Source organism: Cnephaeus nilssonii, assembly GCF_951640355.1.
Source record: "Cnephaeus nilssonii genome assembly, chromosome: 16".
NCBI classification, from domain to species: domain Eukaryota; kingdom Metazoa; phylum Chordata; class Mammalia; order Chiroptera; family Vespertilionidae; genus Cnephaeus; species Cnephaeus nilssonii.
The window spans coordinates 45,817,723-45,844,217 of record NC_137087.1 but is presented as its reverse complement, the minus strand read 5'-3'; the positions used below and the strand labels follow the sequence as shown (position 1 = coordinate 45,844,217).

Sequence of the window (26,495 nt, the reverse complement as noted above, 5' to 3'; positions counted from 1 at the left end):
CGGCGGCCGGGTGGCCCCAGCCCCGCACTGACCAGCTCTTCTGGAGCCTTTCGCGTCTCCCCTAAAGGACGCGCGCACTCTGCAGCTCGCGGTCAGGTGCCGCCACCTGCCGGCCGCCTGGGTGCTCTGCAACGCTTTCCATGTGTGCTCCAAACCCCCGGAGGGTGTGCAACGCGTGGGATTAGAGTTGAGCAATTTCCCCATCTTCCAAATAATCTACTGATAGTCTTGCCGAAAGTATATATTCCATGGACCCCATCGCACAGGACCCGGGAGTCTATTTCAAACAGGCACCAGGCAAGTCTGGGAAATGGGAGGGAGCAGACACATGAAGGCTCTATTTTTTTATGTTGTTTTTTGATTTTAAAGAAGCAGGAGGAGGATGGGGGGAGAGAAAAAGAGAGAGAGAGAGAGAGAAGAGAGAAGAGAGAAGAGAGAAGAGAGAAGAGAGAAGAGAGAAGAGAGAGATGTGAGGGGACCAAACATGAAACCAGAGCATGTGCCCTGAGGGGACTGGGCCACACCTGACAGGACTGAAGGCACCTTCTTAATCGCACTGACCACACCGCTCTAGGTTCAGCATCCCTCAGCAGAAAAAAATCCTGAAGACCTAGCTCCCTGGGATTCCCAAGCCCACTGTGTCTGGAGGAGATATGGTAGCAGAATAATTGACAATTGATCTTTTTCTTGCAACTTTAACATCTAAAAAATAATTGTTCCCTTTTATTTATTTATTTATTTTTATTCTGCAAGCATATTTTCTTCCCTTTTTGTAAACCAGTCAAACATTTTATCAATTTCTGGGAGGGATGATGCAGTGGCCTTCTAACTGGTCTCTCCTCTTCTACACCTGCCCCCTTACCTTCTCAATCCAGCATTCAGTCTCATTAAATCCGATACTGTTTGCTCCCTTGTTTGAAATTCTCCTCTGGATCTTTACTCCTCGTAGGAGTAAAAGCCACAGTACCTACATTTTCTGACAAGGCTCTAAGGACCTGCTGCCTCCTTTTACTCCTCTGGCCTTATCACCTGCTGCTCCAGCAAGAGCCTCCTGGCAGGTTCTCCTTATCTCTGGGATGCTCCCCTGGGAGCCTGTGCACCTGCTGCGGTTTCCTGTGCCCAGATGTCAGCATAGCCCCTCGGTTCACCTCCTTTAAGACTACACAAAGGCCACTTTTTCTTTTCTTTTCTTTTCTTTTTTTTTTGAGAATATGTTTGTTTTTGTAAATTGATTTTGAGAGAGAGAGAAGCATCGATGTGAGAGAGAAACATCTATCGGTTGCCTCCCATACATGCCCCAACATGGGATCCAACCCTCAACCTGGGTATGTGCCCTGACCAGGAATCAAACCCGAGACCCTTTGGTGCATGGGATGATGATCCAGCCAACCACACCAGCCAGGGCCAAAGGCCACCATTTTTATTTAACTTGTAAACAAACAATCCCTATACGCCATCTCTGTTTCGTTTTCCTTAATTTAGTTTATTGTGTCTTCTTTCATTAGAACTTGAGCTTCCTGAGGGCAAGGATTTTGTCTGTTTTGTTCACTGTCATATTATCAGGACCTATGACAATGGTAGATGTTCAAACAATATATGTAGATTGTTAAAGAAATGAAAGAGCCTGGCTAGTTTGGCTCAGTTGGTTGAGCATCGTCCCATGCACCAGGAGGTCAGGGGTTCGATATCCGGTCAGGGCACAAGCCCGGGTTGCTGACTCCATCCACAGTAGGGGTTCGTGCAAGAGGCAACTGATGGATGTTTCTATCTCTCCCCCTCACTTCCTTTCTCTGAAATCAATTAAAAAAACATTTAATTTTATTTTTTTGTCAATCCTCACCCAAAGATATTTTTTCCATTGATTTTTAGAGAGAGTAGAAAGGAGGAGAGAGGGGGAAAGAGAGAGAAATATTGATATGAGAGAGACACTTCCAGTGGTTGCCTCCCAACAGTAGCCAGGGACCGAACCTGCAACCCAGGCGCATGTCCTTGACCAGAAATCGAACCCACAACCTTTTGGTACACGGGCCAATGCCCTAACCACTGAACACACCAGACGGGGCAAAAAAAAATTTTTTTTAAAGAAATAAAATAATATTTATCCTGATTATTTCAAGTAACGTCCCAATTCTAGCTTCCAGGCCTTCAACTTCTGGTGCTGCTTCCCTACCCCTAATTCTCATACTACTATATTGAAAAATAAGTTCATATTTTTAAAAAAATGGATTCAGAGCCCAGTCGGCATGGATCAGTGGTTGCATGTCGACATATGAACCAGGAGGTTACAGTTCAATTCCCAGTTAGGGCATATGCCTGGATTGCGGGCTCGATCACAGTAGGGGGCATGTAGGAGGAAGCCCATCAATGATCCTCTCTCATCATTGATGTTTCTATCTCTCCCTCTCCCTTACTTTCTGAAATCAATAAAAATATTTTTAAATGGATTCACAGACTTGGCATGTATAAAAATAGCATTATTGAAGATTAGAAGGGAAAAGTGGAGCTTTTTAGGAATATCTGACAAAGGTTAAGGATAGATATGTTCCTTCTAAGTCAGCTGATTAAAAAATGAAACTTTTAACTTCATAAAAAAGTGTGAGTACAAGTGTTTTTAAGGGAGCTGAGAGGGAAGATGATTAAAAGCTTTCAAATGCTGAATGCACACTTTTGGGATGAGTGTGGAGAATGGGGTGGGGGAGAGTTTGCCAAACCTACAGACATTTCCTGTGCATTTCAGAGAACCCTAGAATGGTCAGGAAATTGTGGCATTCAGCAACTTAGAAGCAAGTTAGAAATCCAGGACATTTTACAATATAAAATAAACCAAACTCAAACTCATATAGGGGATTGCTGAGTAATGTTAATACTGGGTAGGGGGATCATATTGGTCATGTACAGCCAAGTAATTTTTCCTTAGCAAAGGGGATCTTCCTTCAAGTTTGGAGGATTTTTAGCTGACGGAGTTACCCTTGCTTTAGTGAGGGGCTGCTGATGCAGGCTTATGGTGACTTCCAGAGGCTTCCAATCTGTCCATCTGGATGAACGGAGGACAAAGGCAACATTTTCTTCTAGGGATCACTTTTTCAATCTGGAAGAAAAAATACACAATAAAACCCTGAATTCTGAGCATATTTCACCTCCAAAAGACCTATAGGAGGTCCAAGATTGCTAAATGATTGCTGCAGATATCTAATCATAGGTAGGTTCTGACTTTGACCCTAAGCAAGTCATGTAGGTAAAGCCAGAACCTCCTAGCAAACACCTTCCCTAACCTTCTCTCTAGTTCTCTCTTCCCTGACTCTCTCTTGCCAGAATCCTTCACTGGATACCAAAGGGAAGAGAGGCTGTTTAATTTCCTCGTCTGCATGGATAAGCTCCCATGTCCACAGTAGGGATCTGGGAAGGCATGGCATCCAGACCTAAAAGTCTTTTAGTTGGATGTTAAAGATTGCAAGTAAAACACCAAATGGCTCTATCTGAATTTTGTTTTTCATCATAAAGCTCTGATTTTATAAAGAAGCACCCACCCACCCCCAGAAAATCACCTAGTTGTGGAAAAATAGTCAAAGTTATTGCTTCAACGGTGACATTGTAATTGCACCAAAGCACAAGGTCTTCTGAGGAAAATGGGAATTGGGCAAATGCTGGAGTTACCCAAACATTCCCCGGACTCCAATCTGTTCCCCTGAAGCAACAGTGACAAAAAATAAAATAATCCACAATGCCATTTACCATCTCTTGAGGACTTTTCAGGCTTGTTTTGGGCTTTCCTATTTCCCTCCTTTTCTAGATATTTTCTAGAAATAGTCATTGGGGAAGGAAGAGGGGGAAAACGTGGATTTTGACAGAATTACAAGAAAAGCTCCCTCTCCTGAGACAGGCTCAAGCTCCTCAAGAATCTGGAGTCTCAGGTGGGTGTGAGGGAGCTTCTGCCAATGGCAGGTTGCCCATTGCCACTCTGGCTCTGCCACTCTTCCCACTCTCCCAGGAGACCTGGCAGCACCTCATGCCCCACTGCCCTTCTCCCAGGGAGCCTGCTCATCCTGAACCTCCCACTGGGCAGCCCCCAACATGCCCCCTGTACCCTGCCCAGTGCACTGTTCCCCACTTCCTTCCTCACCACCCCCTTGACCTTCTGGGATACTCAGAGAGAAAAAATTCTGCTGCAACAAGTGCACTGCCTGCCCTGCTCTAGGACACCTATCTTCCTGATGCAATGCCCTGCAACTTCGGGATTTTCTAGAATCTTTTTTTTTAAAATATTTTATTGATTTTTTACAGAGAGGAAGGGAGAGGGACAGAGAGCCAGAAACATCGATGAGAGAGAAACACCGACCAGCCGCCCCCTGCACATCCCCCAACGGGAGATGTGCCCGCAACCAATGCACATGCCCCCGACCGGAATCGAACCTGGGACCCCTCAGTCCGCAGACCGACGCTCCATCCACTGAGCCAAACCGGTCTCGGCCTAGAATCTTTTAGGATGTGCTTTCCACTGCAGTTCCATCCCAGTTGCAGTCTCCAGCTCAGCCCTGGACAAAGGTGTCAGAAAGGTCCTGAGCTCGATTATCCTTATCATTATGATTAAAGCACTCAACCCAAGATGTGATTTTAGGGAAAGATTTAACTTACATAGTCGTCTTTAATGTTGAGAGTGGGAAGAGGTGGCGGAGCCAGAAGTGGCAATGGGCAACCTGCTATTGGCAGGATGGCTCCCTCACACCCACCAGGTAAACATTCCCCATTCAATAACCTACATTTAAAAACACATATGAGGCCCTGGCTGGCGTGGCTCAGTTGGTTGAGCGTTGTCCCATGTCATGTACCAAGAGGTCACCAGTCCAGTTCCCTGTCAGGGCACATGCCTGGGTTGCAGGCTCAATCCCCAGTATGGGGCATGCAGGAGGCAGTCAATTGATGTCTCTCTCTCTCTCATCAATGTTTTTCTCTCTCTCTTCTTCTCTCTCTCTCTAAAAATCAATAAAAACATTTTAAAAACCACATACGGAGAGTGAGGAAGAGGTTGAAGATAAGGGAGAGTCTGGCAGGAGGATGGTAACTAGAAATGGGACCACAGGGGAAAGAACAGATATGAATGGCCAATTCTGAGCCCTCCCATATGACTCAGACTTGATGGCAGGTTGCCCACTGCCACTTCTGGCTCTGCCACCTCGTCCCACTCTCCCTGAATTCTGAGCATATTTTACCTCCAAAAGACCTATCGGAGGTCCAAGATTGCTAAATGATTCCTGCAGATATCTAATCATAGGTAGGTTCTGACTTTGACCCTAAGCAAGTCATGTAGGTAAAGCCAGAACCTCCTAGCAAACACCTTCCCTAACCTTCTCTCTAGTTCTCTCTTCCCTGACTCTCTCTTGCCAGAATCCTTCACTGGATACTAAAGGGAAGAGAGGCTGTTTAATTTCTTCATCTGCATGGATAAGCTCCCATGTCCACAGTAGGGATGTGGGAAGGCATGGCATCCAGACCTAAAAGTCTTTTAGTTGTAGTTCCATCCCAGAGCTTTAAGTTATGATTAGGACTCCAGTCATAAAATGCCAGTTTCCCAATACCAGCTGACTTCATTTCCCTGGACTTTTTTCTACATCCTCTGAAGCTGAAGCAAAAATTCTACTCCAATAAGAAGTCAAACTACCCATGTATAGATAAACAGTATGTCAGACCTCAGTGGAAAAAATTCTGTTTTTAGTTCCTCTAAGATACCTATTTGTTTGTTTTCTTTTAATCACTAAACTGAAGATTTAACTTATTTCTCCCCATTTATTAATACACTCAATTCTCTGCTTCCTCTTTAAATTTTAAATAAAGTTTGTATCTTATTTCTCACCCTATTTTTCTCCTTTATTCATTCATTCAATCATTCAATTAATATGTATTATCCTATATAATAAAGAGGTAATATGCAAATTGACTGTCACTCCAACACACAAGATGGCTGCCCCCATGTGGTCAAAGATGGCCGCCACAAGATGGCCAGCAGGAGAGGGCAGTTGTGGGCAATCTAGCCAGCAGGGGAGGGCAATTGGGAGGGACCAGGCCTGCAAGGGAGGGAAGTTGGGGGCGATCAGGCCTCCAGGGGAGGGCAGTTAGGGGTAACCGAGCTGGCAGAGGAGGGCAGTTGGGGGTGACCAGACCTTCAGGGGAGGACAGTTGGGGGGACCAGGCCTGCAGGGGAGGGCAGTTGGGGGGGACCAGGCTGGGAGGGGACGGTAGTTGGGGGGGGATCAGGCCTGCAGGAGAGGGCAGTTGGGGGGGATCAGGCCTACAGGGAGGGGAGTTGGGGGGGGACCAGGCCAGCAGGGGATGGTAGTTAGGGGTGACTAGGCTGGAAGGGAGGGCACTTGGGGGGGACCAGGCCAGGAGGGGAGGGTAGTTGGGGGGGATCAGGCCTGCAGGGGAGGACAGTTGGGGGGATCAGGCCTACAGGGAGGGCAGTTGGGGGGGACCAGGCCAGCAGGGGAGGGCAGTTAGGGGTGACTAGGCTGGCAAGGGAGGGCAGTTAGGGGTGACCAGGCTGGCAGAGGAGGGCAGTTAGGGGCAATTGGGCCTGCAGGGGAGGACAGTTAGGCATCGATCAGGCTGGCAGGGGAGCGGTTAGGGGGTGATCAGGCTGGCAGGCAGAAGCGGTTAGGGGGTGATTAGGCTGGCAGGCAGAAGCGGTTAGGGGCAATCAGACAGGCAGGCAGGCGTGCGGTTGGGAGCCAGCAGTCCTGGATTGTGAGAGGTATGTCCGACTGCCTGTTTAGGCCTGATCCCTCGAGGGGTCCCAGATTTTTTTTTTTAATTTCTTTATTGATTAAGGTGTCACATATTTGTCCTCATCCCCCCATTCCCATCCCACACCCCTCCCCACGGATGCCTCAACCCCCTGTTGAACTTAACCATTGGTTAGGCTCATATGCATGCACACAAGTCCTTTGGTTGATCTCTCCCCCCTCCCCCCACCCTCCCCTATCCTCCCTCTGAGGCCCGATAGTCCGATCGATGCCTCCTTGTTTCTGGTTCTGTTCTTTTTCATCAGTCTATGTTGTTCATCATTTCCCCTAGATGAGCGAGATCATGTGTCACTAGAGATATACTTATATGTACTGAATGTGAGATGAGCAATAATAGTTATGCTGACAGGCAAATGAATCAGTCTGTAGTGAGTTTCTTTCTGGACCAACAGTTCTTTTGAGACCCAATATCAATGTCCACCAGTTCCTTATGTGTACATGTCGGCACTGACCCCTCAGCTCTGGATGGTGGACAAATGGTGGTAATGCAGGTTCGATTCCCTCTGGTTGGGTCTCGGCCAGACCCAGGGGCACGGCTTCATCCGGACCCAGGGGCACGTGGCCTCCCCCGGACCCGGGACCCAGCCTCACCCGGATCCAGGGGCACACGGCCTCACCCAGACCCGGGATCCAGCTTCACCCGGACCCAGGGGCGCATGGCCTCACCCGGACCCAGGGGCGCGTGGCCTCTCCCAGACCCAGGGGCGCGTGGCCTCTCCCAGACCCAGGGGCGCGTGGCCTCACCCGGGCCCGGGACCCAGCCTCACCCGGATCCAGGGGCACATGGCCTTGCCCGGACCCGGGATCTAGCTTCACCCGGACCCAGGGGCGTGTGGCCTCTCCCAGACCCAGGGGCGTGTGGCCTCACCCGGACCTAGGTGTGTGCGGCCTCACCTGGACCCGGGACCCAGCCTAACCCGGATCCAGGGGCATACGGCCTCACCCGGACCCGGGATCCAGCTTCACCCGGACCCAGGGGCGTGTGGCCTTACCCGGACCCAGGGGCGTGTGGCCTCACCCGGGCCCAGGACCCAGCCTCACCTGGATCCAGGGGCACACGGCCTCACCCGGACCCGGGATCTAGCTTCCCCCAGACCCAGGGGCGCGTGGCCTCACCCGGACCCAGGGGCGCGTGGCCTCTCCCAGACCCAGGGGCGCGTGGTCTCACCCAGATCCAGGGGCCCACGGCCTCACCCGGACCCGGGACCCAGCCTCACCCGGATCCAGGGGCACATGGCCTCGCCCAGACCCAGGATTCAGCTTCGCCCGGACCCAGGGGCGCATGGCCTCACCCGGACCCAGGGGCGCGCGGCCTCTCCCGGGCCCGGGACCCAGCCTCACCCGGATCCAGGGGCACACGGCCTCACCCGGACCAGGGATCCAGCTTCACCCGGACCCAGGGGCGTGTGGCCTTACCCGGACCCAGGGGCGCGTGGCCTCACTCGGGCCTGGGACCCAGCCTCACCTGGATCCAGGGGCACACGGCCTCACCCGGACCCGGGATCTAGCTTCCCCCGGACCCAGGAGCGCATGGCCTCACCCGGACCCAGGGGCACACGGCCTCGCCCAGACCCAGGATTCAGCTTTACCCGGACCCAAGGGTGGATGGCCTCACCCGGACCCAGGGGTGCGTGGCCTCTCCCGGGCCCGGGACCCAGCCTCACCCGGATCCAGGGGCACACGGCCTCGCCCGGACCCGGGATCTAGCTTCCCCCGGACCCAGGGGCGCGTGGCCTCACCCGGACCCAGGGGCACACGGCCTCGCCCAGACCCAGGATTCAGCTTCACCCGGACCCAGGGGCGGATGGCCTCACCCGGACCCAGGGGTGCGTGGCCTCTCCTGGGCCCAGGACCCAGCCTCACCTGGATCCAGGGGCACACGGCCTCGCCCGGACCCGGGATCTAGCTTCCCCCGGACCCAGGGGCACGTGGCCTCACCCGGGCCCGGGACGAGGGGTCCCAGATTGGAGAGGGTGCAGGCTGGGCTGAGGAACACACCCCCCATGCACGAATTTCGTGCACCGGGCCTCTAGTATGATATACACTATATATCAACGAATTCATTATATATATAGTATATCTAATAAGTTTCAAGCACTATACTAAGGCATTATAGAGCTATAGCTTTGAATCAGAGGTTACTCCCAAAATGTACCTGTGAGGAGATTAGGAAACGTACTAAATAACTCCATAATACAGGATAAAAGATCAGATGTCTTAATAAGAAGTACAACCAGGGATCGAAGGTGGAATCTTTGGGTGTACAGGCCCATGTTCCAATCAACTGAGCCACACCAGCCAGAGCTTGTTAATTTTTCTTTTTCACAATGCAGGAAGCTCCAGGCAGTGATAAACATGTGACAAGGGAGCAGAGAGAACCAAACCAGCCAGAGGCATGGCTGGCAAGAAACATGGAAGGGCCAGTTCAATCATGTGCTTCTGAGTCCTGGCCTGGGGGCTCAGGGGACACAGATTTACCTCCCTGAGGACAAGGACTTGAAGCCAGTTTATCCAGCTTCACAATTGGGGCCACAATCTATTGCTTAATTGTTTGCTGTTCCTATTTCTCAAATATCCCCAAGAATTAAAATGTTAATTATTAATTTAAAAAAAAAAAGAAGAAGTACAAATAAAGTGGAGGAATTGAAAGTTTTATGGTTTTTGAGTTGATCCTTGACAAATATGCAGATGTAAGAGCTATTCCAAGAAGGGTATCTTAGTCTGCTTGAGCTGCCACAACAAAATATCATAGGCTAGGTGGCTTAAACAACAGAAATTTATCTTCTCACAGTTCTGGAGGCCAGAAGTCCCAGATCAAGGTCCTGCAGGATCTGTTTCTAGTGAGAGCTCTCTTCCTGGCTCACAGACATGGCCTTTCCTCTGAATGTGAGTGTGGAGAGTATAAAAACTCTCTGGTGTCTCTTCTTATAAGAACACTAATCCTATTGAATCAGGGCTCCACCCTTATGACCTCATTTGACCTTAATTACTTTCTTAGAGGCCCTATCCCCAACTACAGTCACACAGGGGTTAGGGCTTAAACATATGAATGGAAAGGGGGACATAAATATTCAATCCATGACAAAGGGATTGAGAGAGAAGAAAGGGGAAAAGGCATTCTGATGAAAAGAAGGGTGAGGATGGAAAGTGAGCAGCATTTTTGGAACACCGTGTGGTTGAACTTGGTCCTATATATTCCCTGAAGAAGAATAGCAAGAATAATGTTGGAAAGTTGGTTGGTGTTGGTGTGTGGAGGTTTGAATGCCAAATTTAGGAGTTTAAATCTCATTCTGTAGGCACTAAGGAACTATAAAATTTCTAAGTAGAAGAGCTCAAGTACAGGAAGATTAACTGACAGACATCAGTGCAGTGATGCTGGAGTCCTGCCATTTAGGGATTTAGGAAACTCCTGCCATGGTTTACAAAGCACTTTCTCATATATTATCTTAGTCTGACCTTCACAATTAGGACTAAAGGATACACCACTTCTCAAGACACATGTAGGACAAAGAAACAGAGTTAACTCTCCTGCCAAAGAAAACCAAGAGGGGACACCATACCCTATGTTCAGGAAGTCCACACCTGAATCATAGCTACTAACACTGTGGTCTGTACAGCAATCATGAATCTTAGATTGAACATAGGTTTCTCAGAATCCTAATCATAGGTCAGACTTCCTGATATTATTTTTAATTAAAAATTTTTTTGAGATATAATAAACATACATAAAAGTACATAAAACATATATACTAGTATATAAAAGCCTAAACAATGGGCTGACCAGCCTACCGGCCGACTGGCCAGTAACTATGAAGCACAATGACCACCAGGGGGCAGACATTCAACGCAGGAGCTGCTGAGCTGCGGTGATTTGGCAGCTGCGTTTCTCGGGTGACACACCAGAACCAGAGAGGTGGGAGCCCGATTCCAGGGTGCTCTCACAATCCAGGATCCCTCAGGGGATGTCAGAGAGCTGGTTTCGGCCCAATCTCCACAGGCCAGGACGAGGGACTCCACCAGTGCACGAATCCGTGCACCAGGCCTCTGGTGTATATAATAAAAAAACTCACCATATAATTTATCACCTAAAACAGAGCCCTTTTGAGAGTGAAAAAAGTGTACTATTAATAATTAACCTAGTTTATGGCTTAAACTGGGACAGTCCCAGGCAAAGATTAAGTTCGCTTTATAATAATTTACAACGATAAAGGAATCATCCCCTAGTCGAGCAAACCCCTATTTATCCCTTTCAGATCACACCCCTCTCCTCCACCTTAGATATAACCACTATCCTTTCTGTTATACTATTTCCCTTTTTATTTCTATATTTTTTTAAATTTAGGAATTCCCTGAAGAAGAGCAAAGACAGCCCTCGCCGGTTTGGCTCAGTGGATAGAGCATCCCAGTTTCAATTCCCTTGGTTGCAGGCTCCTCCCCAGCCCAGGCCCTGGTTGGGGCGTGTGCAGGAAGTAACCAATCAATGTGTTTCTCTCACATTGATGTTTCTGTCTTTCCCTCTTTTCCACACTCTCTAAAAATATCAATGGAAAAATACCCTCAGGTGAGGATTAACAGAAAACAAAACAAAAAAAAGAAGAGCGAGGACAAACCCTATAATACAATAGCAAGGAGTCAGAAGACCTAGTTCTAGTCTTGATTCTAACACTCAGACTGTCCTCCCATCATGCAAGTCACTTAAATAGCCTCAGCCTTGGTTTTCTCTTCTGTAAAGTTAGAAAAAAACAGCATTGTGAGGGAGATGTAAGGAAATTATTTTCAGTAAAGAAACAACTTGGGACATTTGGTTTGGTTCATATCATAATGAATCTTCCTCATTACCATGAGAAATTACCATTTTTAAAGGATTGCATCCACTTCATGGACTTCTATTACATTATTTAAAAGCAAAAATAAAAAATACCTCCTTCAGCCCTAGCTGGTTTGGCTCAGTGAATAGAGCATTGGCCTGGAGACTGAAGGGTCCCAGGCTCGATTCTAGTCAAGGGCACGCAGGCTCGATCCCCATTAGGGGGTGAGCAGGAGGCAGCCGATCAATGATTCTCTCTCATCATTGATGTTTCTATCTCTCTATCTCTCTCTCTCCCCCTTCCTCTCTGAAATCAATAAAAATATATTTTAAAAAAATACCTCCTTCACAATATTTGCCTAGCTATATCCAATTGAAAGGAATAATAAGATAATAAGAAAAAGAAAATAAGGACAGTTAATAAAAGATTTACTACTGAGCTGAGAAGCCACACAAGGCCTCCTACCCTTGCTGTGCAAACCTTTCCTCTTTAGCAACTTGACCTTTTGAGGATTTGCTCTCCAGAGGATACTCATTTAATATTCACAAAGGAAGTTATGTGATGGAAGCTTGTTAACTCTGGGGACAGAAGATAAACTGTCCAGGCCCCCACCTCACCTGACACAATTAGGCTCTGAGTTAATGTCAAATTACCATAAGCAGCCCCAGCATCTTTGGTTCCCTCCTGCGAGCATTCCCTACAAAGCTCCACGTGCCCTTCTTGGCTTCTGCTTGTAATGAATTAAATATATGTCAGAATCATAGAGTAAGCCATTGACCTGCCGTCATTTGAACTATTAAAAAAATTCACTTGTAAATGTTATTAAACTGTGCTAATTCTAGTCCTAAAACAGGGCCACAAACTCAAAAGGTCAGAAAAGTCGACTGGGTGGGGATGGTGACAAACTGTCTACAGGGACATGTCCCGCTTGACGGGGAAGCCATTACTCACTCTGGCCATGACAGCTGTGGCAGAAAGGCAGGGTCAGTGATGCCAGCATTTCCAGTTTTTCAAGAGAAGCCAGCAATTCGTATTTCATGAGAAGCCTTCTGATTTGTACATGTGGGCAACTAGCCCAAACAATTTTTAAAACTCTGCGACCTCTCCAGAACCGAGACCACATAAATCTGTTTCTAAGCCTGGAAGGGGACACCCTCATTTTACAGATAGGGAATGTGAACCCTCAAGTAGGTGAATGAGTTTCTTATGGGCGAGTAACCAGCTCAGCAGCAGAGCCCGGTCTAGAAAGAAGACCTGCTTTTTGTCTCCTGCCTCCCTTTTCATTCCAAGAATGAGAAGAAGGTTAATGGCTTTAGGCCTAGTTTTAAAAGTTAGTAGACCCAAGTCTGGCTTACCGTGCGCCCAGACGTTGTTGATTTTATTCTCTCTGGCTTCTGGACAATGTAGATGAGGCAAAGGAGAAGCATAAGGGCAGGACACTTTTTGTTCCAAATTTATTTTCCTCTCACCTGGAGCCTACCACTGCCCAGTGGCTCTGCTACATGAAAGGAGAGGTGTGGTCACGTTGGGGAAGGGGATTGGGATGGTAGTCAGTCCAAGACAAGCAAGGCTCACTCAGCGGGAGAAGATTAAGCTCAAGACTTAAGTTCACATAACACTCCCATTAACCTCAGTGGGAGGTGTGCTTACAGGAATCGCAGGATCAGCAGTTGAAAAGAGACTGGAATGACGCAGTAAAGCTCAAGTCATAGGTGACTATTAGGATTTTTAATTCCAGCTTCCTATTTGCAAAAGACTAGATTTTTATAATCTAGTGTGATTTCCCTCTACAAACTCTTGGGCAGGGTCTACAAAAGAACCCTTGTTTTCACCCAAATTGTGGTGTGTGGTTGAAGAAACTCGGCAAATCACAGAAGTTAGGACAGATGCCAACAAAGTTTAGAAAATATGCTTAACTATTTTTGTCCCATTGCTCCACAGGGTTCATAATATTCCATTGTTGGTGATCCTTGCCTAGGACAGTGCCTGATACATTCAAGTAGGTATTTAATTAATATTCAGCGAGAAAATGAAATAATGGACTGATAAGTTCACAATCCTTGTCAGATAAATTTAGTCAACCTCCCAGCCTAATAAAGCAGAATTACTGACTATTTTGGCTGCTTCCTCAGAGCCATTCAAGAAAAGGCCAAGAATCAACCTGAGGAGCAGGTTCTGCTACTGACTTGGCAAAGAGCCATGCCCTTTTCAGCTATGCATGGCTGGAGGTGGGAATGGGGGTCCTGTTCAGGCTACTGCTGGGCCTATTCATGTAGATAAGCTGAAAAGTCTCTGCAGGTTTCCATGATTTTTAAATAAACCCTCCCTCTGTGATAATGAAGCACTGAAAATACTATTATGATACAATAATCAATTAAGAGAAAATCTGCTCCTTAAGCCTTTTAAATCCAATATCTTTGGAAAGGGCATATGCCTAGGAAAGAATTAGACCCCTGTTTCTGTATCTCTAATGTTAGTAAATATGTTAAAATGTATAAACAGATTGCAAAAGGTTAAGGAGTGTGTAATCTAGGTGGTGGGTAAATAGGTAGCCCTTACAATTCCTTTTTGTTTTTTAATTCTCACCAGAGGACATACTTAGATAGAGGAAGGAGAAAGAGAGAAAAAAAAATCAATCGGCTTCAGTACATGCTCCGACAGGGGATCGAACCCAAAACCTAGGTATGTGCCCTGACCACCAGAATCGAACCAGCAACCTTTCAATGCACAGGATGATGCTCCAACCAACTGAGCCACTCCAAGTGGGCTCATTAACAATTCTTTAAGCTTTTCTGTATATTTTAAAACTGTCCAAATAAAATGTTGGGGGGAAAGTTGCCTGTTGTCGAAAGAGCTACATGCAGCTTCCTAAACCATGATTTGGCAACAAGAAGCATCAATCACATGCTGATAGCAACATCTAGAGCTAAACTAGCAATAACATAAACCATGTGCCATGCACTCTTTCAAAGTACTTCATACAAATGAGGAAATAAAGGCATAGGATATGAAATAATTTTCTCAAGGCCAAAATGCTAAGTGGCAGAGTTGAAAGGAAAAAGAAACTTTAAAGGCTTCAAGTTTTTGCTCTTAATCAGCATTCCATACTGCCGCTCATTCTTTTTTTAAATATATTTTTTTATTGATTTAAGAGAGGGAGAGAGAGATAGAAACATCAATGATGAGAGAGAATCATCAACTGGCTGCCTCCTGCACACCCCACACTAGGGACTGAGCCTGCAACCCAGTCCCTGACTTCCTGACCGGGAATCAAACCGTGACCTCCTGGTTCATAGGTCGACACTCAACCACTAAGCCATGCCGGCCCGGCTGTCTCTCATTCTTGAAGGAGAGGTATCCTCTTTTATAAGGGTTGAACATTCCTAGTTGTCTCTTTCACCTATTTTAAATATTTAACTATTTATGCCAGTTTTCTGAGCAAAACGCATATTTTAATTTTATATTGTCTAATACATGTCTTTTCTAGATTGTAAGTCAAATACAATTCTTAAAATATGTATTTTGTTGGAACATAATGTATAAAACATGTTATTCTTGGGAAAAGGACAACGTGAATCTCTATATCCCAGCCCAGTCTTATCACTCAATGTCTTTTGGGGGTAACTGAGAGTTCAGAATGACAAGTAAAAGGCTAATACCGCCTTCCCCTCGATTTGGAAGAGTCTAATAAGCCAAATAACCAGGACACTCTTTCTTTTCATTTCCCCTCTAGCAGGACCTCCTTGTGCTCAGGGATACTGAAGTACGCTTGATCCTAGCTGTACCATTCTAACTAACGCTGTCACCAAAGCACATGGTGCCTGGGTAAATATTGAACTTTCAAACCAAGAAAGAACGGCTTAGAATCAAGGTCACAGAGACAAATAGGGCTTAAAATATCACCCAGGACTTCCCTTGGTCAGTAGTAGTAAGTCAGGGTCTATAGCCAAACACACTTAGTAATCTGAGAATTTCTCCATTTTTAACAGCTGTCCCTGTAGAATCCGTCCCAAAGTTTTACAAAGTCTAAAAGTTCTCATATCGCCAATAAAAACCTCTTGGGCCATGCCCGCTCATCCTGGTGTCTATGCACTGAGCTCAGAGCAACTGGTTGAAATTTTCTTATTAAAACTCTTCTTCGCTTCCAGTTATTATTAAAAATGAACTATGAGCTCCTGATGGCAGGGGTCATGGCTTCTACAATCCCTGGCTTGTCATCTTTCTGTGTCCTCTGACAAAGTCTTCAAATACAACTGGCCTTCAATTTATTTAATAATCATTCTTGAAGCTTTCCTATTTTCTAATAATGTAATCAGCCTTGAAATATTCCTCAATCTTCTTTAACTACGGAAACTAGAACTAAATCTAATACTTTCCTAAGGTACTTTATAATGGAAAAGAAAACCCACCAATCTCCTAGCTCTTCTTTTAAAAATTATCAAACTCTTTTCCTAATCTAGTTAGGATTTACTATAGTCAGGATGTTGTCACACATTAGGGTGAACTGAGTTCAAAGAAATGTATCATGCACTTGTTTTCTTCATTCAACTGCCAATTTTTAAAAAGAGTTTGCTTTAAAAGACCATTTAACCCAAGAGCACTGCTACCAATTTGATTTAGCAATCTTGTGGCACGATTAGCCCACTTTCAGTAGGAGCTTTGTTTAATGAGCAAACAAGCTGAAAAGTCTGAAAGGTGCTCTGCAGGTCAGAAGGAATGTGTTTTTCCTGAGACTCTCTAACAATTGTTATTTCTGGAGCCTGGCTTGCCCATTGGCCAAGCCTTAACACTGCTTTTCAATTCCACTTCTGACCACTAAGTGGCACCAGAACGTTGAATTACTTAAGATGGAGAAAAACTGCTTAACTAGTGTTTAGGTGATGTGCTGTGAACCCTTCGTTAACACCTTCTAAAAAGATTTCATTTGTTTTTATCAATGATCTAGAATTTGGTGACTTTTTGCCCTTTATTCTTTCTTATGGTCTGAGCTATGGGAAGAGCAGGTTAAAAGACATACGTAACTCATTCCTTAGCGTCCTGCCAACGTCTTCACAGTAGCTTTTCTTTGTGCCTCAGCAGCCTCTAGCACAGTGATGGCGAACCTATGACACGCGTGTCAGCACTGACACGCGTAGCCATTTCTGATGACACGCGGCCGCTGAGGCGTACGCATGCCGAGGATGAAACATTTGCTGCTGCTGAGGATGAAACATTTGTGAAATAATGTTTTTTCCTCAAAGTGACACACTACCTGAGTTATGCTCAGTTTTTTGGCGAAGTTTGACACACCAAGCTCAAAAGGTTGCCCATCACTGCTCTAGCAGCATCAGGGGAACAACCGGACTTGGCACTGTCAGACTTTTCTGCAAGCTTGAATGGCTCTGTGATGTGATCCTGTTAAAAGGCAACCCAAAATGAAAGGACAAGTTAAAGGCGTTGTGATGGACCCACACACTAATATTTCAGTTTGATTTACCTAGAAGGGAGATAAAATTTTACAATTGCTTCGGGTCCTGGGAGTAGTATCAGACATTCAGCTATAAAGGTGGCCGTCCTTTTCTGAAGAATTTGAATCAAGTTCTTACTACTTCCAAGGCGAACTTCCTCCAAAGCTTCTTAAAGGGAGTCCCTGTTGGGCCAGGAGGGCTTATTTTGCTTTGTTTCGTGGGGTTCCCATTTGTATGTGCCTTTTAGCCTTTAGGACCTGAGATACTGCAATGCTGAAGCTTCTTCTCTAATCTCCAGAACCAGAACCAGAACCACGTGCAAGATAAGAAGGCAAGTCCTACACACCGGGGCCATCATTAGCAATCGATGATTTGCAGATGCTGAGACTGCCAACAAGGGCCAGCAAAATCTCAGGGCAGAGTCAGTGGAGTTTTCAAAAGACAAAATGGCAACTTTTATTTTTCCTCCTTTCACCTCCAATACCAGTGCCAGTGGGGCCAGTACAAAACCTGGCACAAAGGTCGAAAATCAAGAGCATGTACAAGCCACCTTAAGTAATGAAAATGAGCCCTGGCCAGTTTGGCTCAGTGGATAGAGCGTTGGCTTGCAGACTAAAGGGTCCCAGGTTTGATTCAGGCCAGGGGCACATGCCTGGGTTGCGGGCTCAATCCCCCGCCCCCCAGTGGGGGGCGTGCAGGAGGCAGCCGATCAATGGTTCTCTCTCATCATTGATGTTTCTATCTCTCTATCTCTCTCCCTTCCTCTATGAAATCAATAAAAAATATATTTTTTAAAAAAGAAAATGAATTCATTAGCCTTAGCCAGTTTGGCTCAGTGGATAGAGCATCAGCCTTTGGACTGAAGGGTCCCAGGTTTGAATCCGCTCAAGAGCACATGCCCAGGTTGCAGGCTCCATCCCCAGTGGGGAGCATGCACGAGGCAGCCAATCTTTGATTCTCTCTCACCATTGATGTTTCTATCTCTCCCTCCCTCCCTTCCTCTCTGAAATCAATAAAAATATATATTAAAGCCCTAACCGGTTTGGCTCAGTGGATAGAGTGTCGGCCTGCGGACTCAAGGGTCCCAGGTTCGATTCTGGTCAAGGGCATGTACCTTGGTTGCGGGCACATACCCAGTAGGGAGTGTGCAGGAGGCAGCTGATCGATGTTTCTCTCTCATCAATGTTTCTAACTCTATCCCTCTCTCTTCCTCTCTGTAAAAAACCAATCAAATATATTTAAAAATATATTGATATTTTAAGCCATATATATATATTAAAAAAGAAAGAAAATGAATTCATTAAACATGTATTTAAATGAATTCATTAAACATGTAGTTACACTCTTACTATTTATTGTTGGTCACTGCAAACAGAAGGGTGGACAAGACGGGCACAGACCTTACATTCATGAAGGGCAGTCTTTTGACCCACTCCCTTTACTGAAATAACTTACTGGTGGCCTTGGCTTCTGTGGCCCTCAGTTTCCACCTCACTAAAATGAAGCCGTCTACCTAGATCTGGGCTCCCTTACCGGCAGACTAGCACCCAGCAGGGGATCTCCAAGCCAGGAAGAGGGCTGGCTATGCTGGTTGCTGCTGCCAGGCCTCACACATTGTCTTTCCTCCTATCAGTGCATTGGACTTCCTGGTAGGAAGAGTTAGCCGCTCCTCTTTCTCACCCAGAAAAAATGATTTTCCATACTCTTCTTCACATTCCATGTCTGCCGGGAGCCAATTCCAGCATGTCATAATTACAAGAGTTTTATCAAAAGGTTGATGAAACTTGGGGGCTCAACAAGGGCTGAGTCGCATAGGTAATTACCTGTTGGAACGGCTGGAAAGGCACTTCCCCCAAACCTGAAGAGGATGATTGCTTGCTGCCAGACAGCTCAGAGCATCTTAATCTACATGTTATTGCTTCCTGTTGGCCAAATACCTGAACAGCTGTAGGCTATTCCCTAATCTGACAATGCTTCTGTAAACCTTACCCTTTAAAGTGTATTATCTCCACCTTGCCTTAGGACAAACTGTGTTAATAAAAAGCATGGGGTCCTGAGTCAAGGAGAAGTCTTTAGCTCCTTTACCTGAAGCTCCTCTGACCCCCAATGCCTCTCAAAATGATCTTTCATCATTGGACTCCTACTTAATCTATGCACAGCCTTTCTCCAGATTGCTGAACCCCTTCTTAATGCTGGGACAAGAACCCCAGCACATGTCCTTTCTACCAATAGGAGATAGTGATATTAATATCACTTCCAAATACATGCTCCCAGCCCTAAGGTCTCAAGCCTTGAAGGAAATAAAAGGTGGGGCATCTTAGTAAGTGGTTCTTTTGAGCACCAATATCCTGTGATTCTATGAAAGTGTAAATATGGAGAGTTAATACAGCAGATGGCAAGAATGTCAGCTCTAGAGTCAGACATGGGTTCAAATTCACCACTTTCTAGCTGTGTGACCCTGGATTAGAAAATTAATCTCTCTGAGCCTGAGTTTATTCACGTGTAAAATGAGGATAATAAAAAAATAAATAAATAAAATAAAATGAGGATAATAATGGTTATTGAGAGGACTAAGTGACATGGTGCCTTGAACATATTAACTATTCAATAAAGACCTTGTGACTCAGTGGATTGAGCATTGTCCCATGCACCAAGAGGTCACAGGCTTGATTCCTGGACAGGGCACATGCCCAGGTTGCGGGCTCAATCCCCAGTAGGGGGCATGCAGGAGGAAGCTGATCTATGTTTCTCATTGATGCTTCTATCTCTCTCCTTTCCTCTCTCTCTAAAATCAATAAAAACATTTTTTTAAAGGCTAGATCCTCTGTATTATTACTACTGTTATTTATGTTTATAGATAACTACCACTAGTATTAACTGAAACAAGACCATACATAACATTAGTCCTACTGGTGTCATTTCAGATTCTGCAGTGTTTTAGTAATGTAGTCCTTTTAATAGCAAAATACACTTTGTCAGGATTAAGGAGGAGAGAGAAGAAAGGAGAAAAAAGAAAAAGAAAAGGGACTCTCGAAAAGAGGCAGCAGCTTGCATTCCTCTCTACTGCAGCAACTAATGGGAAGATGTAAGCACGAGCAAGTCCCTGCGCACCACCTGCCCGTGCTGTGCTGGAGGGTTTATCATAAAGGTTTGCCATAAAAAAGATACGAGTGTCTTCCCCCAAGAGCACAAGGTTATTTTTCTAGGATACACCAGCTGCTTCATTCTTTAAATCTTCCTTCAGTGTCAATTATTCCAATTTCAAAAACTTGAACCTGCTCTAAAGACATTGGCACATGTGCAGGCTGAAAGAAATGAGGCAGAATAGGAAGGAGATTGCTGGGATAAACCAGTTCAAATATGAAGAATGTTACAAGCCATATCTGAGGTCAAGGGCCCTCCTTTACGTAGCCCGCATGCACACCAGGAGGGAGAGCAAAAACAGCTACACTGGAAGGAAATGTTTTTCTGTAGAAGCCAGAGTTCCCAGGAATGTTGTGGCTAGAGGAAAGACTCCCTTTACTTGTAACTGTAATGTTATGACAGTTTTGTACTCTGGTATTCAGGAAACCAGACTACAGGAGAATTAGAATGATGAAAACATTTCAAAATAAACACTGATTCCAATCAGCAAGGTTTTATAATCAATGAACTCCCAAGAATTTCAAAATAGCAAAGACATGTTTGTGAAACACCCGATGGATTAAGTCAGAAGTCAAATTTCTCTACCTTCCAAAAAAATCACTGTCTTAGAAAAAGAGAAGAGTAACAATAGCAGAGTGCTCAAGATTTTAATAAAGCAAAGAAAGTAAATCACTCCTCAGCTCTACAGGTGTCTTCTATGCTCACCGTGGGCTTAATTCACGCTGGTGATTGTGGCCAAACAAGAACTTTTGGGGGTTTTGGCTCTGGGATTCTTGTCTCTTATGTTTGATTAAACTTTCTCAACTACAAATTTACCATTTCTTAGAGCAATATCTAAATAAGCTTTACTATTTTTTTAAAATATTTTTTTTTTATTGATTTCAGATAGGAAGGGAAAGGGAGAGACAGAAGAAACAGCAATGATGAGAGAAAATCATTGATCAGCTGCCTCCTGCATGCTCTACACTGGGGATCAAGCCCGCAACCCCAGTTTAATAAATAAAACTTTAAAAAATGTTTAGGTTTAGGAAATATGCTAAATAAAATTAGAATACTAAGTTCTATACATAGCATGCTCCCAATTTTATTATACACACAGAGGGGAAAAAAAAAAACACCTAAAAGGATATATATTAAAATGTTAAAGAGGTTATTGCTGGCTATATGATTAGTAGTAATTTTGTCTTTTACTTTTTGTATTTTTAGTAGTAATTTTGTCTTTTACTTTTTGTATTTTACTTTTTGAACATTTTAACAATATTCATTTATTATTTTGTAATAAGGAAAATGTTAACATTACTTTTAAAGTAAGAACTTTTGATTTCATAGTCAGACAGACCACACACATAATGACAGTAAAGGAATAAACAACACAATGATGAGAACATAAGGGGAGCCTTAGTGGGGGACAGTTGCCCTCATTTCCACACTACAGTTTTCAAAGTATTTTTCACATTATTTATCCCCTTTAATTTTCATAGAAGTCCTATAAGCAGACTGTAGTATTCTCTACATGTTACAGTTTAGAAAACGACTCAAGGAAGTTAATTTTCCAAGGTCAGACCACTTTTGAGAGGCAGAAGAGAAATGGAACCTAAACCTCCTGACCTAATCCATGTTCCCACATCACAAAGCCTCATTCTGGCGGTTAGCAGAACGGAGCTCTGTATATGAACATGTACCCGCCATAAAACAAAACATAACCCAACAAAAAGACACCTACCCCAGAAAACTGTGTGTCCTGCTTTCTTCTGGCAATTCAAGGCTAGCAGAGACGTCACTGAAATATAGCTCCCCATCATGCTGAAACAGCAGAATTAGTCCAAACAAGGTTAAGATTACATTAATCCCAGATAGCAAAGAAAGGAATGAAGGGATAAAATCCATTTAAAAAACAATTGCAGTAAAAAATAAATAAAATAAAATAAAATAAAATAAAATAAAATAAAATAAAATAAAAACAATTGCAGGGGGTGGGGGGACAGAAGTGCTTGAGCTGACCCTGTGTGAACGAAGGGACCAAAGTTTTGCCATCCTGAAGCTGTCTTTTTGGGATATTGATTTTTAAGCTGTTTATTAAGAAACAAGACTCAGAAGGAAACTTTGACCTCCCCCCTTTCCTGCCCAAGAGATTCAGACAGAGAAACCTACCAGGAGCAGACATGACAGGAAAATTCTTGCTAGACAACTCAAAAACAATGGAACACAGTGGGTGTCTAGCTAACAGGCACCTGTACCTGCCTGAAGCCTTGTTTACGAGACTTAGTTCAAATTAGGCTAAAGTGGCATTCTAAGTTTTCCCTCTTGAAGCAGGTTTCTCTGTCTGAATCTTTTCTTTCAGCAGGAAAGTGGAGAGGGTCAAAGGTTCTGAGTCTTGTTTCTTATTGAACACCTTAAAAATCAATATCCCAAAAGCAGCTTCTTGATGGCAAAACTGGTTCCCTTCATATGCCTATGTGAATCCTCCATTCGCAGGTATTAAAAACCTGATGTTCTCCTGTTAATCTGTCTCTGTTAATTTGATGATTAGCCCAGCCTGGAAGCACTTAGAAGGCGGGAGGAAAAGTATAAATATTTTTTTAGTGAAGTGCCAGGATTTCTTTTTCAGTGCCCTACCTGACAGGGAGGGCAAGCATGTCTCTCTCCCAAATAAGGACACTCAGGTGACCTAGATTTTGAGCCAAACTGAAACAAATGCAGCCCAAGATTGTTGTATAACTATCAGAAGAAGTCACTAGTATTCATGAACTCCTTTCCTTTAAAAAGTATACAACTTTTTGTAATGCTATCATGTACTTTTATAAAAACACTAGTGGCCTGGTGCATGAAATTCGTGCAGAGGGGTGGGGGGTGTCCCTCAGCCCGGCCTGCACCCTCTGGGACTCCTCAGGGATGTCCGATTGCCAGTTTAGGCACGATCCCTGTGGGATCAGGCCTAAACTGGCAGTCGGACATCCCTCTCGCAATTCGGGACCGCTGGCTCCTAACTGCTCACCTGCCTGCCTGCCTGATCGCCCCTAAGCACTCTGCCTGCCAGCCTGCTCGCCTCCAACTGCCCCCCCCACCAGCCTGATCACCCCCAACTGCCCCCCCCCCCCCCGCCAGCCTGATCGCCCTAACTGCCTCTGCCTCAGCCCCGCCACCATGGCTTTGTCCGGAAGGATGTCCAGAAGGTCTCCTGGTCTAATTAGCATATTACCCTTTTATTAGTATAGATGCTTTTTTCAATATTGTGCTTAAATCTTAGGCACATGAGTTAGCAGTCATTTTAAGATTTTATTTAGCTAATTTCAACAGTATGGAGGTCTGGATCCTACAATAATCTTTCCTCCTCTCTTCCCCAAGCTCAACTATTTTCCCAAGATAAGAGAGGTGGACAAAGTGTTTAAAATATCAGTAAACTTTCAGCAAACGTGAGTGCAGGAAAAAATTTCAGGCATGTTTATTTGTTTCTGCCCTGATGTTTACCAGGCAAAAAATAACCTGGGGCCAGATGCCTCGGCACAAGGCATTTCTTATCCCACCTGTAAACAGACCAAGTTCCTTCAGGCAGTTTACTGAGATTGTCACTTGAGCATGACTTGACAGCAATTCAAAGAGAAAAGAGAAGCACAGAATCCTGTAATTTGCTATGAAAATAATATTAAAGATAACAGGTCAGTGTGTATTATATGAGCAGACTCAGTGGTCTTGCTGGTCTTTCGGGCTTGCTGGTTGATGGTTAAGTTAAAATAAGTTCTCTCTTGGGCTAGTGTGTTCTGGGCCAGACCAGCTCCTTCTCTATATTAAGTCATGCCAAGTTTAGTTTATCACCTAAATGAGAGTCAGTTCAGCAAAAACTGGTGACATTTGTGTGTTCAATAGAAAATGGGCTATATTCATAACAGTAAGGAAAGAGACCTACATAATAACACCATAACTCTCATTTCTGATTCCAGCATCTCCCAACTTCTCTATGCAGCCATGAATAAAAGTCACCTTGGGTGCCTGGAAGCCATATTTTTCCAAGTGATATTCAATATACTTTCTCGCCACTTCTACCTAAGAAAAGGTAGGTTTGATAATTAACATTTTTTTATATATTTTTTTATTGATTTTTTTACAGAGAGGAAGGGAGAGGAATAGAGAGTTAGAAACATCAATGAGAAACATCGATCAGCTGCCTCCTGCACACCCCCTACTGGGGATGTGCCCGCAACCAAGGTACATGCCCTTGACCGGAATCGAACCTGGGACTTTTCAGTCCGCAGGCCGACGCTCTATCCACTGAGCCAAACCGTTTTGGCTGATAATTAACATTTTTTAAATACACTATTTTTTCCCCCCTCAATGTTTCCTTTTACTAATGGAATATACTTCCCCCTGACTATTTTGGATAAGGATACAAGGTTTCTCTGGGCATGTAGGATATGCTCCAGCCTGGGACAACTCAATGGGGCATTTCCTGCTCAATACATGGTTTTTGCTTGAATAAGCTCTTCATTCATTAACAAAATCTTGCAGGACAGATGGAAGAAGATCAGACTGCATTGGGTCATCATGATATTCATATACCAGATCAAACCTGACTCTCCCCGGCCAGTGTAGGCTCAGTGGTTAAGTGTCAACCCATGAACTAGGTGGTCATGGTTCAATTCCCGGTCAAAGCACATGCCTGGGTTGCAGTTCAATCCCCAGTGTGGGGTGTGCAGGAGGCAGCCGATCAATGATTCTATCTCATCATTGATGTTTCTCTCTCTCCTTCTTCTCTGAAATCAATAAAATATATATTTTAAAAAAAACAAAAACAAAAACAAAAAACTCTGTTCTTCCAGAAGAGCCCCTAATGGCCAAAGTTCTCAGCTTCCAGGACAGAAAGCATGAGTGGCACAAATAAGCATTGCCATTTAGCTGCCTTATTAAAACCTTAAAGAGACACATAGGAAACAACTTTATCTCAAAAGAATGCTTTTGAGAATTTTTTCCTCCAAATCATTGTCTTGCCTGATCTTCTCTCATGTCAGTTCCAGTAACATGTCCTTTCTCATAAATCATTTAAGCACATAGCAAATCTCTGCCACTTTCACTAGCCAGGCCCAAAATCTATTAGTTTTGATGGATGACCACAACACAGCCATAATAGCTGGGAAATAGAAAGTACATACACACATATTTTTTCCCCTCTAGAGACTAGAAGATGTGGAGCCACTAAATCTTATAAATCCTCCCTCCCTCCCTCTTTTCCTTCCTTCCATCATTCATTCAATTTCAATGTAGGTATTTAATTGCCCCCACTCAACTGGAAGCACCATGAAGGCTGGGACTCTTTTTTACTATTGTATTGTTGGGCACTGTGCCAGGTACTAAAACAAATAAGCCATCTAAAATATTTGTTGAATAAATACATTTAGGCATTAGCTGAGCATCTAATGCAGGATTCAGAACTGTGCTAGTTATTGAAGAAAAAATGTAGGATGCGATCTGTCCCCTGATGTATTTAACTGGGGTGGTAAACCATGAGCACAGAAATTTTTTTCCATGATTGGACAAACTGAATGGCACAGGCAGTCAGTCCTAGAGTGATTTGGGGAAGGGGGTGCTCAAGGATTGGAGAAAGCGTCACAAAGTAGGTAGGACATCAGTGAAGTATTGCATGGGCAGGATTTGGAAGGTAGAAAGGAGAGGGAAGGCATTCCAGATTGATAATTGCATGCTGGCAGGCAGAAGTCATCCTGGCGGTTCTGATAGCAGGAGGAAGGGGAAGGTCTGGCTAGAGCAGTATAATGTATCAGAGGGAACCATTGGCTTGGTTAAGAAGGGAGAGCCAAACCACTGGACAGTCTTGAATGTCAGCTCCAAAGAGTGTGAATGTATCCTGTGAGTAAATGAGGGAGTGGGGGAGTCACTGGAAATTCTCAGAGCAGTAAGATGATCAGTGCTGTAATGATCAGTTCTATGATAGGCACAACAGGCAGGATGGATTGGAGGAGATGGGTTCTCTAGAGACCAGCATAATTGTTTTTTGAGAAAGCTGTTGTCTGGGGTCTTCATGGGGGCAGCACAGGGCACTCTACCTCAGGGCTACTTCCTCACGTACCTTCTGCAAGGCTGCCCAGATGTGCTTGGGGACCCACCTGGCTGCAGTGACACAGGCCTTGGGCTGGAGGTCTGCTGATTTCTTTAGCACCTGCCTGGAGTAGGTCTGACCCAAGGGTGGGGTGAGTTGGGGAGAGAAGAAATACTGTAACTGATGTGTGCACACCACCACCCCACCCCACCCATCCAGGCCTAGCCAGCCTTTGCTCTCAGCAAAGCTCTAC

The 26,495-nt window shown here is 44.9% G+C and overlaps 1 protein-coding gene across 1 annotated transcript; it reads right to left on the bottom strand.

Moving 5' to 3' along the window:
• Positions 1-285: 285 nt before the first annotated feature.
• Positions 286-25,230, bottom strand: AS3MT (arsenite methyltransferase; the record flags this gene model as incomplete). The annotated part of the gene is given in 7 exon segments (XM_079793269.1): positions 286-303; positions 2,968-3,088; positions 21,920-21,930; positions 21,932-21,999; positions 22,348-22,384; positions 24,101-24,237; positions 25,180-25,230. Coding segments are annotated over 6 exon segments (309 nt in total). The 3' UTR covers positions 286-303; positions 2,968-3,083.
• Positions 25,231-26,495: the final 1,265 nt, after the last annotated feature.